The following is a 20,594-nucleotide window of genomic DNA, read 5'->3' on the forward strand; positions in this document are numbered from 1 at the left end:
TTGGGTAGGTTTCTGTCTTTTACGTGGTTTAATAGCTTGTTATGTGTCCTGTACCTGCAAAAACTACTATATTAAAAAGGGATCATACACTGTCCAGGGCCTGCCACTTCAGGAAATGTTTTTGGAGTGTGTTGCATGCAGTCAATCTGCTGTTGTGTATTTGACTGCTCAATCCCACTGGTCAGTCCTCTGTAAAGCTTCTACTTGCTGATAGTGGTGGATTGTTTGGACCTTCCATGAGGTGTGCTTTGATTTGTTCATTGAAGTAACCCTGGAAAAAAAAACCAAGCAGAGAATCAAAAAAAACTATAAGGCTTAATCCAGAGGAAGAGAAAGGAAAATAAAAAGGAGATTTAGAAAAGGTATAAAAAGAATAGAGTAAAAATGCCTGATTAAACATAACAGAGAAAGAAAGAAAGAAAGAAAGAAAGAAAGAAAGAAAGAAAGAAAGAAAGAAGAAAGAAAGAAAGAGAAAAAGGGGGGTAAAAATATATATGTAATAAGAATTACATTATTTTATATATATATATGTGTGTGTATATATATGTGTGTGTATATATATGTATATATATATATATATATATATATATATATATATATACTGTTGTAGATCTTAAATCTGTTCTCACCTTCCTATTCTGCATTCTGTGAGATTTCCTTGACTTTACCTTTGAACTCTTTTAATTGAATTTTTTAATTTTAGTAATAACTCTTAAATTCCAAGAATGTCCTATTTTCGACTTGTCAGTTTTTTATATTAACACTTTTACTTGCTTTTGAATGCAGTATTTTCTCAGATATCTCTGAGGATACTTATTACAAGTTTTGTTGGCAGAGGTGGAAGCGTGTATGTTTCTCACCTCCCTCCCCATTTTGTTACCTGGATTTCTTTTTCCCTCTAAGACTGTTTTTTCTTTTAGTTTATATCTCTTTCATGTGGCAGGCTTTCCTCAAATGTATGGTGTTCCTTAGCTTTCTATTATAGTTAAGAATGAGGCAAAAAAAAAGCCTGGTTGGGAGATAGCATAGGCAGGGCTGACATACACAGACTGGAAGGTATCACTTCAGGGGCAGGGAAGCCCTTGGTGCTGGAATGTGTTCTCTGCTCTAAGGCTGTTCATTTTCCTGGAGAGATGTTTTTAGTTAGTTAGGTAGGTAGGTAGGTAGGTAGTTAGTTAGTTAGTTAGTTAGTTAGTTAGTTTTGATTGGCCAGTTTTCTTGCTGTGGTTGTGATGGGTGGGTTTTCATTTCCTTTTGCTCTTTTATGTATGTGTGTTGGAGGGGGTGGTAACCACTCGTCTGATAGAAACATGAACTTTAATTTTAATGTCCTCTTTTACTTCTGTTGTCTTAAGTTGAAGAACAGATTTGCTACTGGTGTTTCATGTACCAAGAACTGCTAACTGGGGTCATTGGATCCCTTAAAGGCTTCAGGGGATACCCAAAATTATATTCAAAATTGTATGTGTACAGTTTCTTGGAAAAAATGTCCATAACTGTCAGGAGGTTCTCAAAGTGGTTGATGGTCCTAGAAAGGTTAAAAATTACTGGGATTTTGCTTTCCATTGCACATGCTAAGTTATCACTGAAAGTCTGCATGTTGACATTTTAGATGACAACGTTAGATAACTTTTCTCCTTAAACTATGGAAGAACAACAGGTACAGAAATGAAGGTGGGAAATAAGTACTCTGAGAAAGGCAATGCTATAGAAGTTCAAAGAAAGATATTATTTCCCTTGTCGAGGGAATTTAGATTCTCTTTTTGTTATTTTGGTTTGGTTTGAACGTCATCTGTAGTGTTGAAATGATGTGCTATCAGGATAAGTCACAACATTTGTTTATGTTTGAGCCTTCTGCAACTCATGAAATGACCAAGTATAAAACACTTTCCCTGGAAGTTCATGGTCATGTAAATATTTTTTACCAGCATGGTTGCAAGGCAGCGTGGTCATTTCTGCCACTCCTACAAGTTGCTATGCAGAAGGGTGGTCCCTATATAAATATTTATTTTTTGCTTCTGGCAGGAAAGAAATCTAACTTTAAACGTCAAGAAAGTAAAATTGTCGTCGTGGTGTATTTCCTTGCTCATATAATGAGTGGTTTAGCTGTACTATTTCAGGGGGAAAAGTGGTCATATAAGATTTTGTTTTTAACAAGATCTCTACTAGTTTTTCTTCTTCTGTGAAAAGAAGATTTAAAATTTGTATTCATAGTATGCTTCTACCCCAGAAATCTCAAGACCTATTTTGTATTATGAACAGAAAAACCCCTTTTGACATGTGAGTGCTTCTTTGGCTAATATTTATGGTCATATTGGGGATGATATAAACATTACATTTCATAAAAATATTAAAACTTATGTTCAGAGATTATTTATCCATTACTTTAGCACTTTATTGGTTATCTGAATATTTTGCACTTTCTTCTATTAAGTCAACAATCAGCTTTTTATTCTAAAAATTAACTGTCAAATCTTAGATTTTCTGAACTAAGTTATAATTTCTAAATAACTTTTTATTTTTTAAAAAAATTTTTAGCGTTTTAAATTTATTTTTGAAAGACAGAGAGAGACAGAGTACGAGTTGGGGAGGGGCAGAGAGAGGGGAAGACACAGAATCCACAGAAGGCTCCAGGCTCTGAGCTGTCAGCACAGAGCCTGACGCGGGGCTGGAACCCACAAACTGTGAGATCATGACTTGAGCCGAAGTCAGACTCTTAACCTACTAAGCCACCCAGGTGCCCCTAAATAACTTTTTATTAATCTAGTTTCTACAAGTGTATTTTGTCTTAAGTTAAAAATATAAGTAGTTCAGAGGCACCTGGCTGGCTCAGTCAGTTAAGTGTCTGACTCTTGATCTCAGGTCAGGTCTTGATCTCAGGGTCATGAATTCAAGCTCTGTGCTGGGTGTGAAGCCTATTTTTAAAAATATATAAATTTACATGTACATATGCATATGTATGTATACACACACACATATGTATAAGTACTTCAGGTAACTTCAGTTCTTCTTAATCACAGTAAAGTAAAAAATTCTTTCTCTTCCTTGTTTTTTTATTCAGTGCTAAATTCCACATTAGTCTCTTGCTATACTTATCTTGATTTGTTACTATACTAGTAATATTTTGGTTTACAATATACACTGTTTCTTCTTTCCTCAAAAAGACATTACCTTATTTTACTACAGTGTTTTTTCCTCTTCATTCTGCTTCACTGCTCTTAAAAGTTATGGTTGCAAATCATTTTGTACTGTTATTGTCAAGTTAGCTTACGTGCAGTGTATACAGCGTGCTCTTGGCGTCAGGAGTAGATTCCCATGATTCATTGCTTACATACAACAGCCAGTGCTCATCCCAACAAGTGCCCTCCTCAATGCCCATCACCCATTTTCCCGTCCCCCCACCCCCTCTTCAATCCTCAGTTTGTTCTCTGTATTTAAGAGCCTCTTATGGTTTGCCTCCCTCTCTGTTTGAAACTATTTTTTCCCTTCCCTTCCCCCATTGACTTCTGTTAAGTTTCTCAAATTCCACATTTGAGCGAAAACATCCGATATTTGTCTTTCTTGGACTTATTTCACTTAGCATAATACTCTCCAGTTCCATCCACATTGTGGCAAATGGCAAGATTTCATTCTTTCTCTTTGCCAAGTAGTAGTCCATTGTGTATATAAACCACATCTTCTTTATCCATTCATCAGTTGATGGACATTTGGGCTCTTTCCATAATTTGCCTATTGTTGAGAGTGCTGCTATAAACATTGGGTACATGTGCCCCTATGAATCAGCACTCCTGTATCCTTTGGATAAATTCCTAGTAGTGCTATTGCTGGGTTGTACTGTTTTGCTTCAGTTAACACTTTATGGAAACCTTTGAAGTTAATGTCCAAAAGTAATGACTTAGGCCTGATGTAATTTAAGTGAAGAATAAGTCATTCTCTCCCTTCAAATGTTTAATGCAGTTAGAGTAGCTGCAAAAGTAAACTAAAATTTATTTTCATTGGCTTTTTCACCTGTTGAATTATTATATTAAAACAAAGATGAGGATTTCATTGAGACCCTTGGAAATTTTCAAATATGCACAAAACAGGGAGTATAGTAAAATACCCCCATACCCAGCTTGCTTATCAATCAGCTTCAACAGTGATCCACATGTAGCCAGTCCAGTCTCATTTCACCCCATCTGGATTATTTTAAAGATGTTCATTGGGGCACTTTTAAAGTAAGTAGGATTAAAATTTTGTGACTATGTTTACTTATATAAGAAATGGGTACCGTTAGATATATTTAGGTATATACATGAACTTGTTTGCTGATTTATTTAGCCTCTAAAAGAATGAATTCTGTTTTCAGTAGTGTTTCACTTAAGTTTATATTATTTTCAGGGAAAGGTGTACCAATCAAAATTATAAAGAGCACCATGATAATAAGACTCAGATTACATGCTGCTGTGCCAAGTTTGAAAGTTTGTCTGATGTCCTCCTTAAATAGTGCTAATATATCAAAACAGATTTATTGTAACCTAATAATAATTATGCTTTTGCATAAAGATTAATTTTTGAGGATGTTTTATTTTATGTGTTTGTGTTTAAATATCCATTTGTTCTAAGTAAAGTCTGTAAAAGTACTATCAGCATAGGTACCATTCAATGTTTTGTTATTACTGGGGCGCTTGGGTGGCTAAGTCAGTTAAGCATCCTACTTTGGCTCAGGTAATGATCTTGTGATTCATGAGTTAGAGCCCTGCATCGGCTTTGTGCTGACAGCTAGAGCCTGGAGCCTGCTTCGGTTTCTGTGTGTCCCTCTCTCTCTGCCCCTCCCTCACTCATGCTCTCTCTCTTTCTCTCAAAAATAAATAAACATTAAAACATTTTATAAAAAGCTTTGCTGATTACTGATGCTTAAGTGTTATGCATTTACTTAATTAGCTTTGTTTGTATGTTGCTGGGGGTATTTTTTTATTTTTATTTTTTAATTTTAATTCCAGTAGAGTTAACATACAGTGTTAGTTTCAGGTGTACAATATAGTAATTCAACAATTCTACACATTACTCAGTGCTCATCATGGTAAGTGTACTCTTAATTCCCTTCACCTAAATCACACATTCCCTCCCACCTGCCTCCCCTCTGGTAACCATCAGTTTGTTCTCTATAGTTGAGTCTGTTTTTTGATATGTCTCTTTTTTTCTTTGTTCATTTGTTTTGTTTCTTAAATTCTACGTAGGAGTGAAATCATATGGTATTTGTCTTTCTCTGACTAACGTATTTCACTTAGCATTATATCCTCTAGAACCATCCATGTTGTTGCAAATGGCAAGATTTCATTCATTTTTATTCCTGAGTAATATTCCACTGTGTGTGTGTGTGTGTGTGTGTGTGTGTGTGTGTGTGTACTGCATCTTCTTTATTAATTCATGTATCAGTGAACACCTGGGTTGCTTCCATATCTTGGCTATTGTAAATAATGCTGCATTGGGGTGCCTGGGTGGCTCAGTTAAGTGTCTGACTTTGGCTCATGGGTTCATCTTACTGTTCATGGGCTCAAGCCCTGCGTCAGGTTCTGTGCTGAAAGCTTGGAGCCTGGAGCCTGCTTCAGATTCTGTGTCTCCCTGTCTCTCTGCCCTTCCCCTACTCACACTCTGTCTCTTAAAAATAAGTAAATGTTAGGGGCGCCTGGGTGGCTCAGTCGGTTGAGCGACCAACTTCGGCTCAGGTCATGATCTCGTGGTTTGTGAGTTCGAGCCCCGCGTCGGGCTCTATGCTGACAGCTCGGAGCCTGGAGCCTGTTTCAGATTCTGTGTCTCCCTCTCTCTCTAACCCTCCCCCGTTCATGCTCTGTCTCTCTCTGTCTCAAAAATAAATAAAACATTAAAAAATAATAATAATAAAAAAAAATAAGTAAATGTTACAAAAAAATTTTTTTAAATGCTGCAGTAAACATAGTGGGTACATATATCTTTTCAAATTAGTGTTTTTGCAATCTTTGGGTAAATAACCAGTAGTGAAATTATTGAATCATCCAGTAATTCTACTTGTAGGTTTTTTTTTTGGTAATCTCCATAATGTTTTCCACAGTGGCTGTACCAGTTTGCATTTCCATCAAACAGGCAAAAGGGTTCCTTTTTCTCCACATCTTTGCCAACATGTGTTGTTTCTTGTGTTTTCTATTTTAGCCATTCTGACAAGTATGAGGTGATATCTCATTGTGGCTTTGATTTGCATTTCTCTGTTGGTGTTGAGTTGTGTAAGTTCTTTATATATTTTGGATATTAACCCTTTATCACATATGTCATCTGTAAAAAACTTCTCCCATTCATTATGTTGCCTTTTTGTTTTGCTGATGATTTCCTTTGCTGTGCAGAAGCTTTTTGTTTAAAAATTTTTTTTTTCCAACGTTTTTTATTTATTTTTGGGACAGAGAGAGACAGAGCATGAACGGGGGAGGGGCAGAGAGAGAGGGAGACACAGAATCGGAAACAGGCTCCAGGCTCCGAGCCATCGGCCCAGAGCCCAACGCGGGGCTCGAACTCACGGACCGCGAGATCGTGACCTGGCTGAAGTCGGACGCTTAACCGACTGCGCCACCCAGGTGCCCCGAGAAGCTTTTTGTTTTGATATACTCTCGGTAGTTTGTTTTTACTTTTGTTTCCCTTGCTTCAGGAGGCATATCTAGAAAAATGTTGCTTTGGCCAATATCAGAGAAATTACTACCTATGTTCTTTTCTAAGAGTTTTACAGTTTTAGATTTTGCATTCAAGTCTTTCATCCATTTTGAGTTTATTTTTGTATATGGTGTAAGAAAGTGGTCTACTTTCATTCTTTTGCATGTAGCTGTCCAGTTTTCCCAGCACCATTTATTGAAGGAATTGTTTTTTTCCCACTGTATATTCTTGCTTTCTTTGTCAAAAATTAATTGACTAAATAATTATGGGCTTATTTCTGGGCTCTCTGTTCTGTTCTATTGATATATGTGTCTGTTTTTGTGCCAGTAACATACTGTTTTGATTACTACAGCTTTGTAGTGTATCGTGAAATCTGGGATTGTGATACCTCAGTTTTGTTCTTTTTCAAGATTGCTTTGGCTATTTGGGGTCTTTTGTGGTTCCATACAAATTTTAAGATTATTTGTTCTGGTTCTGTGAAAAATACTGTTGATATTTTGATAGGGATTGCATGAAATTTGTAGATTGCTTTGGGTAATATGGATACTTGAACAATATTTCTTCTCCCAATCCATAAGCGTGGGATATTTTTCCATTTGTTTGTCTCATCTTCAATTTCTTTCATCATTGTTTTATAGTTTTCAGAGTATAGGTCTTTCACCTCCTTGGTTAAGTTTATTCCTAGGTATTTTATTCTTTTTGGTGCATTTATAAATGGAATGATTTTCTTAATTTCTCTCTTATACTTCATTATTAGTGTATCAAAATGTAACAGATTTCTGTATATTGATTTTGTATCCTTCCATCTTCTGAATTAATTTATCAGTTGTAGCAGGTTTTTGGTGGAGTCCTTAGGGTTTTCTATGTATAGTAGCATGCCATCTATAAAGAGTGAAAATTTTACTTCTTCCTTACCAGTTTGAATGCCTTCTATTTCTTTTTCTTCTTCTCTAATTGCTGTGGCTAGAACTTCCTAAGATATTTACTTTCACTTATAGGCCTTTGTGTGGTCGTATGTTTTAATTTCTCTTGAGCAAATACCTAGGAGCAGGACTGCTGGGTCACCAAAGCCCTCAGATCTCACTTGGATGCCAAAGCCTGTAAGGGAAAATCCACCATCTCATCCTCTTTTTATGAATGAAAAACTAAGACTCACTATTACACGCTACAGTTTGTGGGTTAGGACTTAAATCTAGATCCTGTAAATCCAGGTCATTTCCTGTCTATGCCTGTCATGTTCTTTTCAGTGATGATGTTTCCCTGTTTTGTTTTGTTTTGTTTTGTTTAATTTTTTTTTAACGTTTATTTATTTTTGAGACAGAGAGAAACAGAGCATGAACAGGGGAGGGGCAGAGAGAGAGGGAGACACAGAATCTGAAACAGGCTCCAGGCTCTGAGCTGTCAGCACAGAGCCCGATGCGGGGCTCGAACCCACGGACTGTGAGATCATGACCTGAGCCGAACTCGGACGCTCAACCGACCAAGCCACCCAGGCGCCCCTATTTCCCTGTTTTAAGAACAGTGCTAATAGATTTCTAGATCTTGGCAACAGTTAGAGAATGGAAATATTTATCAATAACAACACCAGAATATAAACAAGATTCTTCCTCGAGTTATTAGCTTTCACTGCTGGCCTGGAAATTTGGAAGTTCATGAAATTATGAACTTACCTCTTCAAGTCTAGTCTTAGATGAATACTACCCTCTCTCCCTGTTTATTTTGCAGAGTTTAAGATCTCACCAAAACCTTTATGGTATAGACAGTAGACTTGATTGACTCTTGCTCGAATAATTGTGTAAAAATCTCTGAATTCTGGCATTCAAAGATTTGAAATTCTCTGAGATATCCAAGATTTTTCTAATACAAAGGTAATAAAATTCAATTTTAAATTATTAGACTCTTTCCCAAAACTTTTCATCCTGCCAGATTTTCATTTCATATAAAGTTTTCAAGCAGCTTATCAAATTCTGGCTGAACACTCATGCTGGTCAATATAGGATAGCCCAAATGTATACATCTCTGTTTCCCCTTTAGTATAAAGTTTTGATTTTTTTCTATCCTAAATTTACTGAACAATGTGATTACTATACGTAGCATCTAGCACAGTACTTCACGCAGAGAAAAGATGTCTTATCCCATGTTACTCTCACTCTAGCATGGAAGAGCAGTGCCGGTAGAACAGCCTGGTCAGAAGACCTGATGTCAGTGTCCCCGTGGTGGGAACTCAGAAGAATTGCTAACCTATCCCTTCTCAGCCTTCTCATCTGTGCCATGAGCAACATCCACACTTTCTCCAAGACTTGCAGAGTAGGCAAGCAGATGATATGGTCATTAACGAGCTGAAGCAACAAAAGAATTAAGTATTAAATTCCAACTCACTGGTTTTGCAACTCTTAGCCAGTGATACTTACTTTACCTTTACAAACAATGATTAAACTTGGGCAATAGCACTTCTAATTGTATTCGGGTAGAGAGTGAAAGATATAATAATGCCTTTGATTAAACAACCTAAAGGATTATCTAAGTTTAATTATGGGTTCATTCTCTCTAAGAAAGTAATAACTATAATTATTGAAATGCTAAATTAATAAGAAATAAGCTTTGTATTTCTCATTGCAATGTTTAAAAAGCAATAACCAAAACTGGGGTCAAATCTCAGCTTCTTACTAAGGAAACGATATACAAATTTTATACTCTTATTTTAAAAATAAGGATAATAACTGCCTTGAAAGGGGCTTTACGAGAGTTGAGATAATGCATATAAAATGATTATTAGCACAGTGCCTGTTAGTGTTACATAAAACCTGCTTAGGAACTTTAGGGTAGGTAGTAGCAGTAAACAAGTGGAAGCACTGAATCAGTCTTTATTTTGAACTTCTGTGAACTTTGCGTTAGGCTGTGATCACATGTTCCATTCAACTGAGTGGTACTCAAGTTTGGTCAAGTAAGGTTAGTAAAATATATAAACACCCAGTCCAAACAGAAAAATTCCACATCTCAAAAATCAACCATATTTTCTACTTAAGTACCAGAGACTTTAAAATAATAGAAAAATAGAAGATAGTGATTAAGCTTTTGATAAAGAATAAGAAACTGGGACCCCCGGAGAGGCGGTACCCAACCACATACATCTGCGTCTGCACCTGCCTGTGCACTGGCTCCTAGGAGCATTGTTTACAGCGAGACCTGGACCTTCTCCACCTCCTCGACCCACACGTGGGGTCATTCAAGGTGTCTGGGTCTGACGAGCCAGGCCCAGGCCAAGCTGCCGCATGGCTCTGGAGGTGCTACAGGCGGCAGAGCAGCCCCAGTGCACCCCCTGGCAGGCATTTAAAAACAACACATTTTAAATTAAAAAAAAAAGTGAACAGATGTGGAAGGGATCGGGATTTAAGGTCTATTTCTGAATTTTGAATATACTGTTATGCAGTTATTAAATTATGTTGACGGATTTTTATGAGAGGGAAATGCTTATTTTTTTAGATCAGCAGAGCATACAATCATTATTTTGCTAGAAATGTGTAGGAATTTGCCAAAGTGGGTGAAGCTTGGGTGTTTTTCCTTCTCTAGTATATATTTTTCAGTGTTTTATAGTTTAAAAAAATACTTAAAATTTTTTAAAGAATTTTTTGGGGCACCTGGGTGGCTCAGTTAAGCGTCGGACTTTGGCTCAGGCTCAGGTCATGATCTCAGGGTTGGTGAGTTGGAGCTGCGTGGGGCTCTGTGCTGACAGCTCAGAGCCCGGAACCTGCTTCGCATTCTGTCTCCCTTTCTCTCTGCCCCTCCCCCATTCACACTCTGTCTCTCTAAACAAGTAAATAAACTTAAAAAAATTCTTTTTCTTAAATGTTTACTTATTTATTTTGAGGGGGTGGGGGGCAGGAAGAGAAGGAGACAGAGAATCCCAAGCAGGATATGTGCCTCTTGGCCTCGAACTCACAAACAGTGAGATCATGCCCTGATCTGAAGTCAGATGCTTAACCAACTGAGCCACACAGGTGACCCCAAAATACTTAAATTTTCGTAAAGCATCTTTGTTATCTTTACTGTAGCCTCTTTAGGAAAACTTTTCTGGTTACTGAAGATTCATTTATGTCTTCATAACTAAAACTGTTAAAGCTAAACGTTTCTTTTTAAATGAGTGAGACTGCTTAATTTAAAAGGAATTTTTAATGGTTTTCTGTGATCCTTGATTCATCACAGTTACATACTGAGTTGATATTTTTTCTTTTGTATTTCCAATACTTGGGTTCAAAGCACGTTAGAAGCATTTTTTTTTTTTAGAAACATTCATCCTAACCATAGTTTTCTTGTGCTGTAAAGAAAATTACAGTGTACATTTCCAAAGATGTTTATGACCAAACATTCAATAATGTGATTTTGGAAGACATGTAAAGTGACTAGGAAGGAATAAATTGCTTGGTGAGCCACACATGGTTGTTATTCATCATGATTTACACATGGAAATTCATTGCTATTTTTTTCTTGACTTAGCAATAGTCATAAAGCAAACGGTTTCCATATATGTTTGCTCTCTTGACCTACAGTGAGGTTTTTGAGATCATAAATGCCATATATTAAATTTGCCTGGAACTTTCTCCTGGAAAATAAGAAATTGTCTGTTTGAAAATTGAAAAGGTGCAAATGCTGACTAAAAGGTTGGTTTGAGGATGTGATCTCATTTTCCTTAGTTTTCAGTCTCCTGAAAAGAATGCTGACATGAGCTATGAAGAATAGAGATGTTTTGGTATATTTTGAGGCCTATTTTCTCTGTAAAATGTCTTAATTTATGTGGGTAAGTTTGTTTTATTAAGGCAAGGATTTTTCAATCGTTTCTGTAGTAAAATGGAAAGAAAGGAAAATATTAGCTGGCGTACTGTTACCTGGCATTCAACCAGTTTTAGCAGTAATTTTTACCAAGAAAGTCTTAGCCTGCACTTTTGTTATTTTAATAGTGCAGAAATAAAGCTTATCTTCAAGTTATTTCCCTCATGTCTTAGCTTCCTATAGCCCTTTATATTCTATCAGTAAATTATAAATCATTAAGCATATTGCTAGAGTACATTATTCCATTACACTGACATGTAAAAGTACAAGCATCTATTAAGAGGGCATGAAATAGATTTAATCTTGAGGGCTACATAATCCAGGCAAGTTGAAGCGACTTTTAAATGGCCTTAGTTTTAACCTTCCATTAGTTCCCAGTAATCTTAAAGTATCACCACCCTTTCATTCCAATTGAAAACACCTTGCAGATACCTGATGGTAAAAAGGCATAATGAACGCTCGAATGACTCAGACTGGATGCCATTGCATTGACATTCATTTCTGCATTATTTAGCATGATATACAGTAACTCATTTAATAAGCTATTTGGAAGCTTCGATAGATAGAAAAAGGAGAGACTTATTCTGTGAATAAATTTGTTACTTTCTAGTTTGCTTCTCCTGAGTTAAATAGATAATGTAAATACAAGCAACTAGAGAATAAAGGGACACTATGTATAATGTAAATTAATATTTGAAAGAAGCTTTATTTCTTGTGACTAAGTGGCAAGCTTTCTAAAACTGAAAAACAAAAAGTATCCTAAAAGCACCATGTGTACTCAGAAAATGTTCTCTTGTTCCAAAGACAGGACAGACAGGTTTTTATGGAGAAACCAGTCACAAAATAGATCTTTGGCAACTCTGGTTTTCTAAATTTCCAAGTATGTTTGAGCTTTTCTGGATCAAGCATCGCAGTTTTATGGTGAAGCATCTGTACTTTTCAGGAAGTCCCTTCCCTTTTAGTCCTTTTCTTTCTAATAGACTTAGCAAAGTTACCGAAGGTCTGCAGTAAATGAATTCAGCTTGATTGTACAGAGTTTTGAAGAACTAAAATACTACTACTTGCATGTATCATCAGGTCACAGGTATACATCGGGATCAAACTAATCTAATTTTCTAATTAGTTAGAAAATAGTACAAGTGTCGACTGCCGAAAATGCTGTGAAATAGCTAGGGAAATTTTAGAGAAGAAGAAAAAAGGAATTAAATATCAAGGGTGCAAAAAATCATGTCATACTAGAACATTGGAGTGACTCCAGTAGTCTAGAAATGTAATAAGATGAATTTAATAGGAATGAATATTATGTGCTATGTTCAATTTTTTTCAAAATGTATACGGTATCTTTGGGGCACCTGGGTAGCTCAGTGAGTTAAGCTTCCAACTTTGGCTCAGGTCATGATCTCATGGTTTGTGAGTTTGAGCCCCACGTTGGGCTCTGTGCTGACAGCTCAGAGCCTGGAGCCTGCTTTGGATTCTGGGTCTCCCTCTCTCTCTGCCCCTCCCCTGCTCACCTTCTGTCTCTCTCTCAAAAATAAGTAAATAAATAAAAATAAAAATGTATATGGTATCTCATAAGCCAGGGAAAGCTAAGTAGGCAATGGTGGCTACAGAATTCTCTTTACGTTGGGTTTGTTTAGGAGTGCTTGTCTGGTGGCAAGGGGGCTAGAGGAATTACCTGGGAGCTTCATTTGAGAAACAAGCTGTATTAATTAGCTTTTGTGGAGTGACAAATGACTCCAAAGTTTAGTGGCTTAAAACAGTAACCATTTGTTTAGCTCCTATTTCTGTGGGTTGGCCATTTGGGCCCATATCAACTGTATGGTTTTTCTGGTCTCATTCTTATGTCCATTGTCAGCTGCTGGTTGGTTGGAGGCTGGATGAGAGAGGAAGTCGTCCAATGGACCAACTTGCCCATGTGGCCTTCTTCCAGGCTACACATGGCAGCTGGGAGAAGTTCTAAGAGGAGGTGTATAAGCACTAAGTGCCATGGAGACCCAGACTCAGAACTCACACGATGTCATTTCCACCAAATTCTGCTGATTAAAGCTAGTCTGGAAATAGACACTGTCCTTTGATAGGAAGAGCTGCAAAGTTACATTGCAAAGAGGGTGGGTGGACATAGGGAGGAAATAATCGCTGCCTTCTTTTAAATAGTCTGCTGCACCAAGCACACTCTTTTAATATGTTGTAGGTCAATAAAAATAGCAGTTTTTGAAAGACTCCACGTATTGAGAAAGCACAGCTCCTGCTACAAGCTGGCTATTCATTTAATTTATACAATGAGTCTAATAGCTGAAAAGCAGGTTTTGTGCTTGTACTGAACTATTTTTCAAGGTAGTGTAGGGGGTAAAGTAATGGGTTATAAAGTAAAAGGTTTTCTTTGGTTTCACAATAAGATAAAAGCATCCAAAATAGATCACTGAATGCATCCAAAAGAAAATATAAATCTACTTGACATTGTAGATATTTATGTTCTTACAAACAGTTAATGATCTTGAATAAAAAATTGTGTGAAGAGTAAATGACTATACATGCATATATGGGGGGGTTGTTGCAAAAAACTAACAGTTTTAAATATGGTTGTTTGAAATTTTAAGTTTGAACATCTATCTTATTTCCAGGAGCTCTGCCAGTGCCGACCTGGAGAAGGGAATTGTTCCTGCTGTAAGGAGTGTATGTTATGTCTTGGGACCCTTTGGGATGAGTGTTGTGATTGCGTTGGTAAGTTGACATGCAGTAAAGTTTAAAGTTTCTCATCACAGAATCCTTGACTTTAAGAGACTTTAAATAACGTAAGTGTATTTTATGTGTATAGACTAGTGTGAATATAAGCTGTAGTAGATGCATGGAACGTTAGTTGAATAGTATTTACATGTATGTGCATTTTTATTTTTATAGAAAAAGGTCTGGAAGGAAATTCAAAGTGCTTATTTTGGGGAAGTGGGAATGGAAGAACAATGGAAAAGTTTTTACTTTTTATTTTTAATTTTTCATAGTGTTGAATTTTTAATAAGAAGCATGTGTTGTAGTTGCAATTGAAATTAGGAGTTAGTATATTAAAAATAGGTTATCTTCCTTTTATGTAAGACTTCAGTAAAAGATCCTTGAGAAACTGAAAGCTTTTTTTAAGGGCTTTCTGAGGAATGGTCTCCAAGAGGTATTAAGTGGGAAAAAAAAAAAAGCAAGGTGTATGAAAGTGTGTTTATGGAATGTTATCACTTGCGGTTTTAGAAAGAAAACTTACATGTGTAGACTGTTGACAGGGGAAACATTCATCATTCTCCAACCAGTGAACCCTTTTCCATCCTCTGAAACCACCATTCAGGTGTCCCCTTGTCTCACAAACACCCTTTTTTTGACTGAGATAAGATCCACTATGTTGTTCAGATTGTCTGCTTCTGTTGAGTTGTGTATTGCGTGCTACTATGATTGTTTTGCATGTCTCTTCCAACAGTATAAACTCCTTCAGATCAAGGATGGTGTCATGCTGATCTTTTAAAATTAAGTTCTATTTTTATCAAAGTGGGATGTATGCACATACCTAAGGTACATGCACATTGTACTTAAACAACCCCCTGGCGTCTTCTTCCCAAACCTTTGATCTCCTGCATCAGAGACAACAACTTCTGGCTCTTCGGTATTATGTTATTTCCATAATTTTAAATAATGTCCTTATGCTGTTCTCTTGATTCTTTGAATTTAGAAACTACTAGTTGACTTCTTATTATGGTAGATGATAATTTAGCTCTCGTATCTCTTATCTTCTTCCCAGGATAGTTTTATCACTACTTCTAGTTAAATCAGTAATTACTTTAGCAATTCATTGAATAAATTAGTGTTACATACTAGTTTGATGCATGATAGTATGAAAACTCATTTATTAAATGGGCAATCCTATTATCTGTCTTTTTGTATTGAAGTATACTTCCTAAATGATTTCTTAATCTTCTAAACTTCATATTAGTGTTTGAAATTTTGGCTTTCATTTTTGATTTCCAAGAGCCCTTCTCTGCTTGTCCTTTTTGGGGAGCATATTTTTCTTGTTCTATAGATAAGATATTTTTTTATCTTTCTGGGACTGTTAATTATGGAAGTCAGTTGCTGTTGAAGTTTTCCCTTCTGCTCTTTGCATGGTTTCCATTTCCTCAAATGCCTGCTGATCCTTGGCCATCTATTGATACGTATAAGTTAGGTACTCTAATAATGCTAATCAGGAGCCTTGTGCTCATAGACAGGGCATGGAATCTAGTTTGCCTCCCTCTCAGATGGTTGCAGTCTTTTTCACTGAGGAACCCTCTGCCTGAGGATCTATAGATTTTTCTCTTTGGGATCATACAGCTTTTCAGGGAAGAATCTTTGAGTGTCTGGTCTGGGGTAGGAGTGGGTGATATGGCTTCAAATGTTCTGGGGTCCTGAGGGGTGATGTCAGTATTCAGAAAGCATGCTATAATTTTCTTTCTTTCTTTCTTCCTTCCTTTCTTTCTTTCTTTCTTTCTTTCTTTCTTTCTTTCTTTCTTTCTTTCTTTCTTTCTTTCTCTCTCTCTCTCTCTCTCTCTCTCTCTCTCTTTCTTTCTTTCTTTCTTTCTTTCTTTCTTTCCACCCTCATCTCCACCCTCTACAATTTTTGGTATTCCCAGTCCAAGGCCTCGTTGCTTTAATTTCTCTAGGGAATAAACTGTCTCATCTTCTACAGTTGTGGGAGAAGAGAGGCAGGGACCAATTTGGAGGCATAACTATTCTCAGAATAAGCTTGCTTCTGCCTTACTTGTTTGCCTGCAACTCCTGAGTCTTCCTAGAATTTTGTGGTGTCCACATATCTGCCTGTGAGGGAGACTGCTTACTCCGCCACATTGAACTTGTACGTTGAACTCATAGGTTCCTCCAAGGAACCTACATTGAACCTACATTGAACTCGTAGGTTCCTCCAAGATGGAGTTAGTGTTTCACTTTCTTGTTTTTCCTTATTGTTTTGTAGTGAATTCTGAGAGAACTGGGGCAGAGGTGTCTTTTCTTCTGTCATCTTAGATTCATCTTGGTATCTCTAACAGCTAGTATAGTGTCTGGTACATAGAAGGTACTCCAGTGTTTTACGACTATCAGATAAACGAGTTCTTACTGCATTATTCTCCCAAGATGGACAGTTTATGTCCTTGATGGTCATAATTTTTTAAACTTTGTTAGGGGAAAAAAGAAGCTTTGAATTATTTTAGGACGTTAAATGTAAGTTTATTTAATGTACAATGAAAGTAGAAAAGAGAAAACAAGTCCTTTAACCCCTAAATACATATATAAGCATTTAATTTAACATGGATACTAAATACACAAGTACACTTTTAGCATTGCCTAAAATAATGTGTGTGTGTATATGTGTGTTGTGTGTTTTACACATCACACAATGGTAACAGTGCCATTAATCTTCTTTTTAAAAGATTTTTTTCACACCCAACCTGGAGATCAAGAGTCTCATGCTTTGGGGCACCTGGGTGGCTCAGTCAGTAAAGGGTCCAGCTTCGGCTCAGGTCATAATCTCACAATTTGTGAGTTCGAATCCCAAATCAGGCTCAGTGCTTGACAGTTCAGGGCCTGAAGCCTGCTTCAGATTCTGTGGCTCCCTCTCTCTGCCCCTCCCTGCTTGTTCTCTCTCTCTTTCTCAAAAATAAATAAATAGACACTTAAAAAAAAAAGTCTCATGCTCCACCAACTGACCCAGCCAGGCACCTCCATTCATTTAGACACTAATATGAAAAGCCTCTTTTCTAGGAAAAGAGTTCTGTAATTCTTCTACTGAGAAAGAGTACTTATACACAGTCATACCTCTACAATTCTAGAAGCAACTGGTATGCTTCTGGGCTAGTTCCCATTTAAAAACAGGTAATATTTACCCCTAAGGATTTAATAACTAGTTTTGAACCTTGAGTTCATAACATAACTTAACCTTTCCTTTAAAATTCAGTTAATCTTGGGATGCCTAGGTGGCTCAGTCATTTGGGCGTCTGACTCTTGATTTCAGCTCAGGTCATGTTCTCATGATCGTGGGTCCAAGTCCCGCAACAGGATGGTGCAGAGCCTGCTTGAGATTCTTTCTCCCTCTCTCTCTGCCCCTCTCCCCCAAATAAATAAATAAACTTAAAAAATTTAAAATAAAAATCAGTTAATCTTTCTGCTCTCTAGGAGAACATTTCCATATTCTAGTTCTTTTTGTACAGCAGTATTCTCTTCCTTACAGGCAGTTCTCTTCCACACTAGGCTCTTGTGATGTCCTCTGTAAACCTGTGGCCGCTTCTCTCTTCTTAACTGAAACACTCCCCATACTTTTCATGGGTGGGGCACAGGCCTCTGAGAGGACCCAAATTAGAGTGCAGCCTTCCCTTAGAGTCTCATTCTGTGGACCTTTAGCACATACTTTGTCTAGCAGGCTCTCTCCAGCAACCTTGTATAAGAGAATTCGTTTCTCTTTCTGGATTTTCTCTTAAGTTGCCGTAAGGGTAACCACCACAACTCATTTTCATCCTTGCTGTTCAACACATTCCTCAAATCCTGTGGTTTGAGTATCATAGATCCCTACCTACAGCTTTTGTTTTGTTTTGTTTTGTTTTAGTGTTTGTTTTGTTTTTACTTTTCCAAATACACACAAAAATAGAGAGTGCAATGAACTTCTGTGTACCTGCTCCCCAGCTTTGGCAGCCATACTGGTTTCATCCATTCCTTCATCTGTCTGTATCTCTCACCCCCCACCTTTTTTTTGTTGGACTATTATGAAGTGATTTCACTACATCTCCAAAGTACCTTACCTATTCATCGCAAAAAAAAAATTTTTCTTACACAATACAACGTCATTACCACATCTATAATAACCAGGAAATACTTCCTTAACACCTAATACCCAGTCCATATTCAGATTGCCCTAATTGACTAAATGTTGTTTATAGTTGTTTTAGTCGACTCAAGGTCCATAGTCCTCTTACTGTAGTAAGCTGTCGAGTTTCTTATGTTTCTAAACAGGTTTCTTATGTATGGTAAAATAATTCTTCCTTCCCTCATCATCACCTTTTAAAATTCTATTGACTGGAGTGCCTAGGTGGCTCAGTCAGTTAAACCTCCAACTCCTGATTTCAGCTCAGGTCATGATCTCATGGTTCATGAATTTGAGCCCCACACTGGGCTCTGAACTGACAGTGTGAAGGCTGCTTGGGATTCTCTCTGTCCCCCTCTCTCTGCTCCTCCCCTACTCACTCACTCACTCTCTCTCTCTCTCTCAAAAAATAAACTAAAACAACAACAAAATTTTTTAAAATTCCATTGACTTGTTGAAGAAACTAGTGAGTTACGATGGAAAATATATCACATTTTGGATTTGACTGATTGCCTCTCATATTTATTTGACTTGGTTTTTTTGTCCTATTTCCTATAGATTGAAGATTAGATCTAAAGAATGATTAGATTCAGGCTCAGTTAAGGAGGGTGGAATACAGTGGTAAATTATACTCCATAATATCTGGTTGTCCTGCTTTTAGTCATGTTCAAAACAATTGGTGGGTTCAGATGGTGAAAATCTGATCCTTTTGTGGGAAGTTTTCCATCAGGCTTTCACTTTGTAGTTTCACCCTTCAAACTGATACAACCTTTGCCATTATCAGTTTCATTAAATAATGACCTTCTATTATTATCTTTCCTTCTGCATTTATTAGCTGGAATTATTCTGTATAGAACTTTCTTACATCTACTACAGTCCTTTGGTTACCCTGAAATAAAAGATATATAAGTGAAATGTGAAATAAATATGTGATTCTCCATCTTTGTTCATTTTTAGAGTATTGACTTCATGCGCTAGCAAATTCCAATAGCATTTAATACATTTTGGCTTTGCTTTTTGGTAGGTTTTGTAGGGATGGGGATGTTTTAAGTATCATTGTAAACTCATGACTTTTCTAATATGTTTAGTGTTTTAATCAGTTGCTGTCATTATAGTTTTTGCTCAAATTGTCTCATCTTTGATTAGTAGGAACCTCTTCAACTTGGTTCTTGAGTCCTTCTGATATGGTTTCTGTCCTTTTTGTTAGCTTCAGACAGGCTGTCCCAGGCTCATGTTATACATTCTCTGCCTCACTTATGGAATTAGCCATTTCCCTGGGGGTCTTTGGTTTCCAATAGAAGAAAATGGTAGGTAGAGACCACAGTCTTGGCAATAGGAGTACATGTTGCTATTACTAGCTTTTTACTAGTCCTTTTTCATGGGCAGAGCTAATAAATAGCTACAAGGGAAAACCTTTTTGAGTTTGTAGTAATATTGCCAATTCAAATTTAAGGTGACAGGATCTTCTTTTGATTTTACATCTGTAACTCTTCCACGCTGAGATTTTTGGTTTCTGACAACATTAATAGAATGACTTATAATACATCAACAAGACTATTAAGTGGCAGTTAAGATTGCTTTGTCCTTGCATATACACTGAGGATGTAAGCCCAAATACTGCCTTCCAAAGTCAGAGTAATTTTCTGTGAGTGGTTATGTGACCAATTTGATATAAAGTTAGGTTCATTTGCGTTAATTTGTTTTCAGTTTTTAGAGATTGTTTATTGTCTTTTTTTAAGGTTTATTTATTTATTTTAGAGAGAGAGAGCAGAGAGAGGGAGAGAGAGAGAATCCTGAGCAGGCTCCACACTGTCAGCACAGACCTTGAAGTGGGACTCAAACTCATGAACTGTGAGATCATGACCTGAGTCAGGGGTTTAACTGATTGAGCCACCCAGGTGCCTCTGTTTATTTCCTTTTTTGAATTTTTTTGTGCTTTGATTATGTAAAATATTTACACAATTAGAAAGACAAATGTATATAACAGTGGCAAAACGGCTCATTTCCATCTCTGTCACCTCCACTCTATTCCTTCCCTCAACTATAGACAAGGTGACCACATAATTTTTTATCCAAATTAGGACAATATTTTTTAAAGTTTATTTTGAGAGAGAGAGAGAGAGAGAGAGAGAGAGAGAGAGAGAGAGAGAGAAGGAGGGAAAGAAAGAATCCCAAGCAGGGTCCTGTCAGTGCACAACCCTGTAACCCTGTGCAGGGCTCAATTTCACCAATCCCAAGATCATGACCTGAGCTGAAA

The 20,594-nt window shown here is 37.0% G+C and overlaps 1 protein-coding gene across 2 annotated transcripts in view; it reads left to right on the plus strand.

Annotated features, from left to right (window-relative positions):
• Positions 1-20,594, plus strand: part of TWSG1 (twisted gastrulation BMP signaling modulator 1) — a 72,969-nt gene that overhangs the window by 22,316 nt on the left and 30,059 nt on the right. For both annotated transcript variants that reach the window (XM_058692700.1, XM_058692701.1), the window contains exon 3: positions 14,106-14,205. In XM_058692700.1, the coding sequence (XP_058548683.1) occupies positions 14,106-14,205 (100 nt within the window). The remainder of the gene's footprint in view (positions 1-14,105; positions 14,206-20,594) is intronic.

This window comes from Neofelis nebulosa, chromosome 11, assembly GCF_028018385.1.
Source record: "Neofelis nebulosa isolate mNeoNeb1 chromosome 11, mNeoNeb1.pri, whole genome shotgun sequence".
Lineage (NCBI taxonomy): Eukaryota > Metazoa > Chordata > Mammalia > Carnivora > Felidae > Neofelis > Neofelis nebulosa.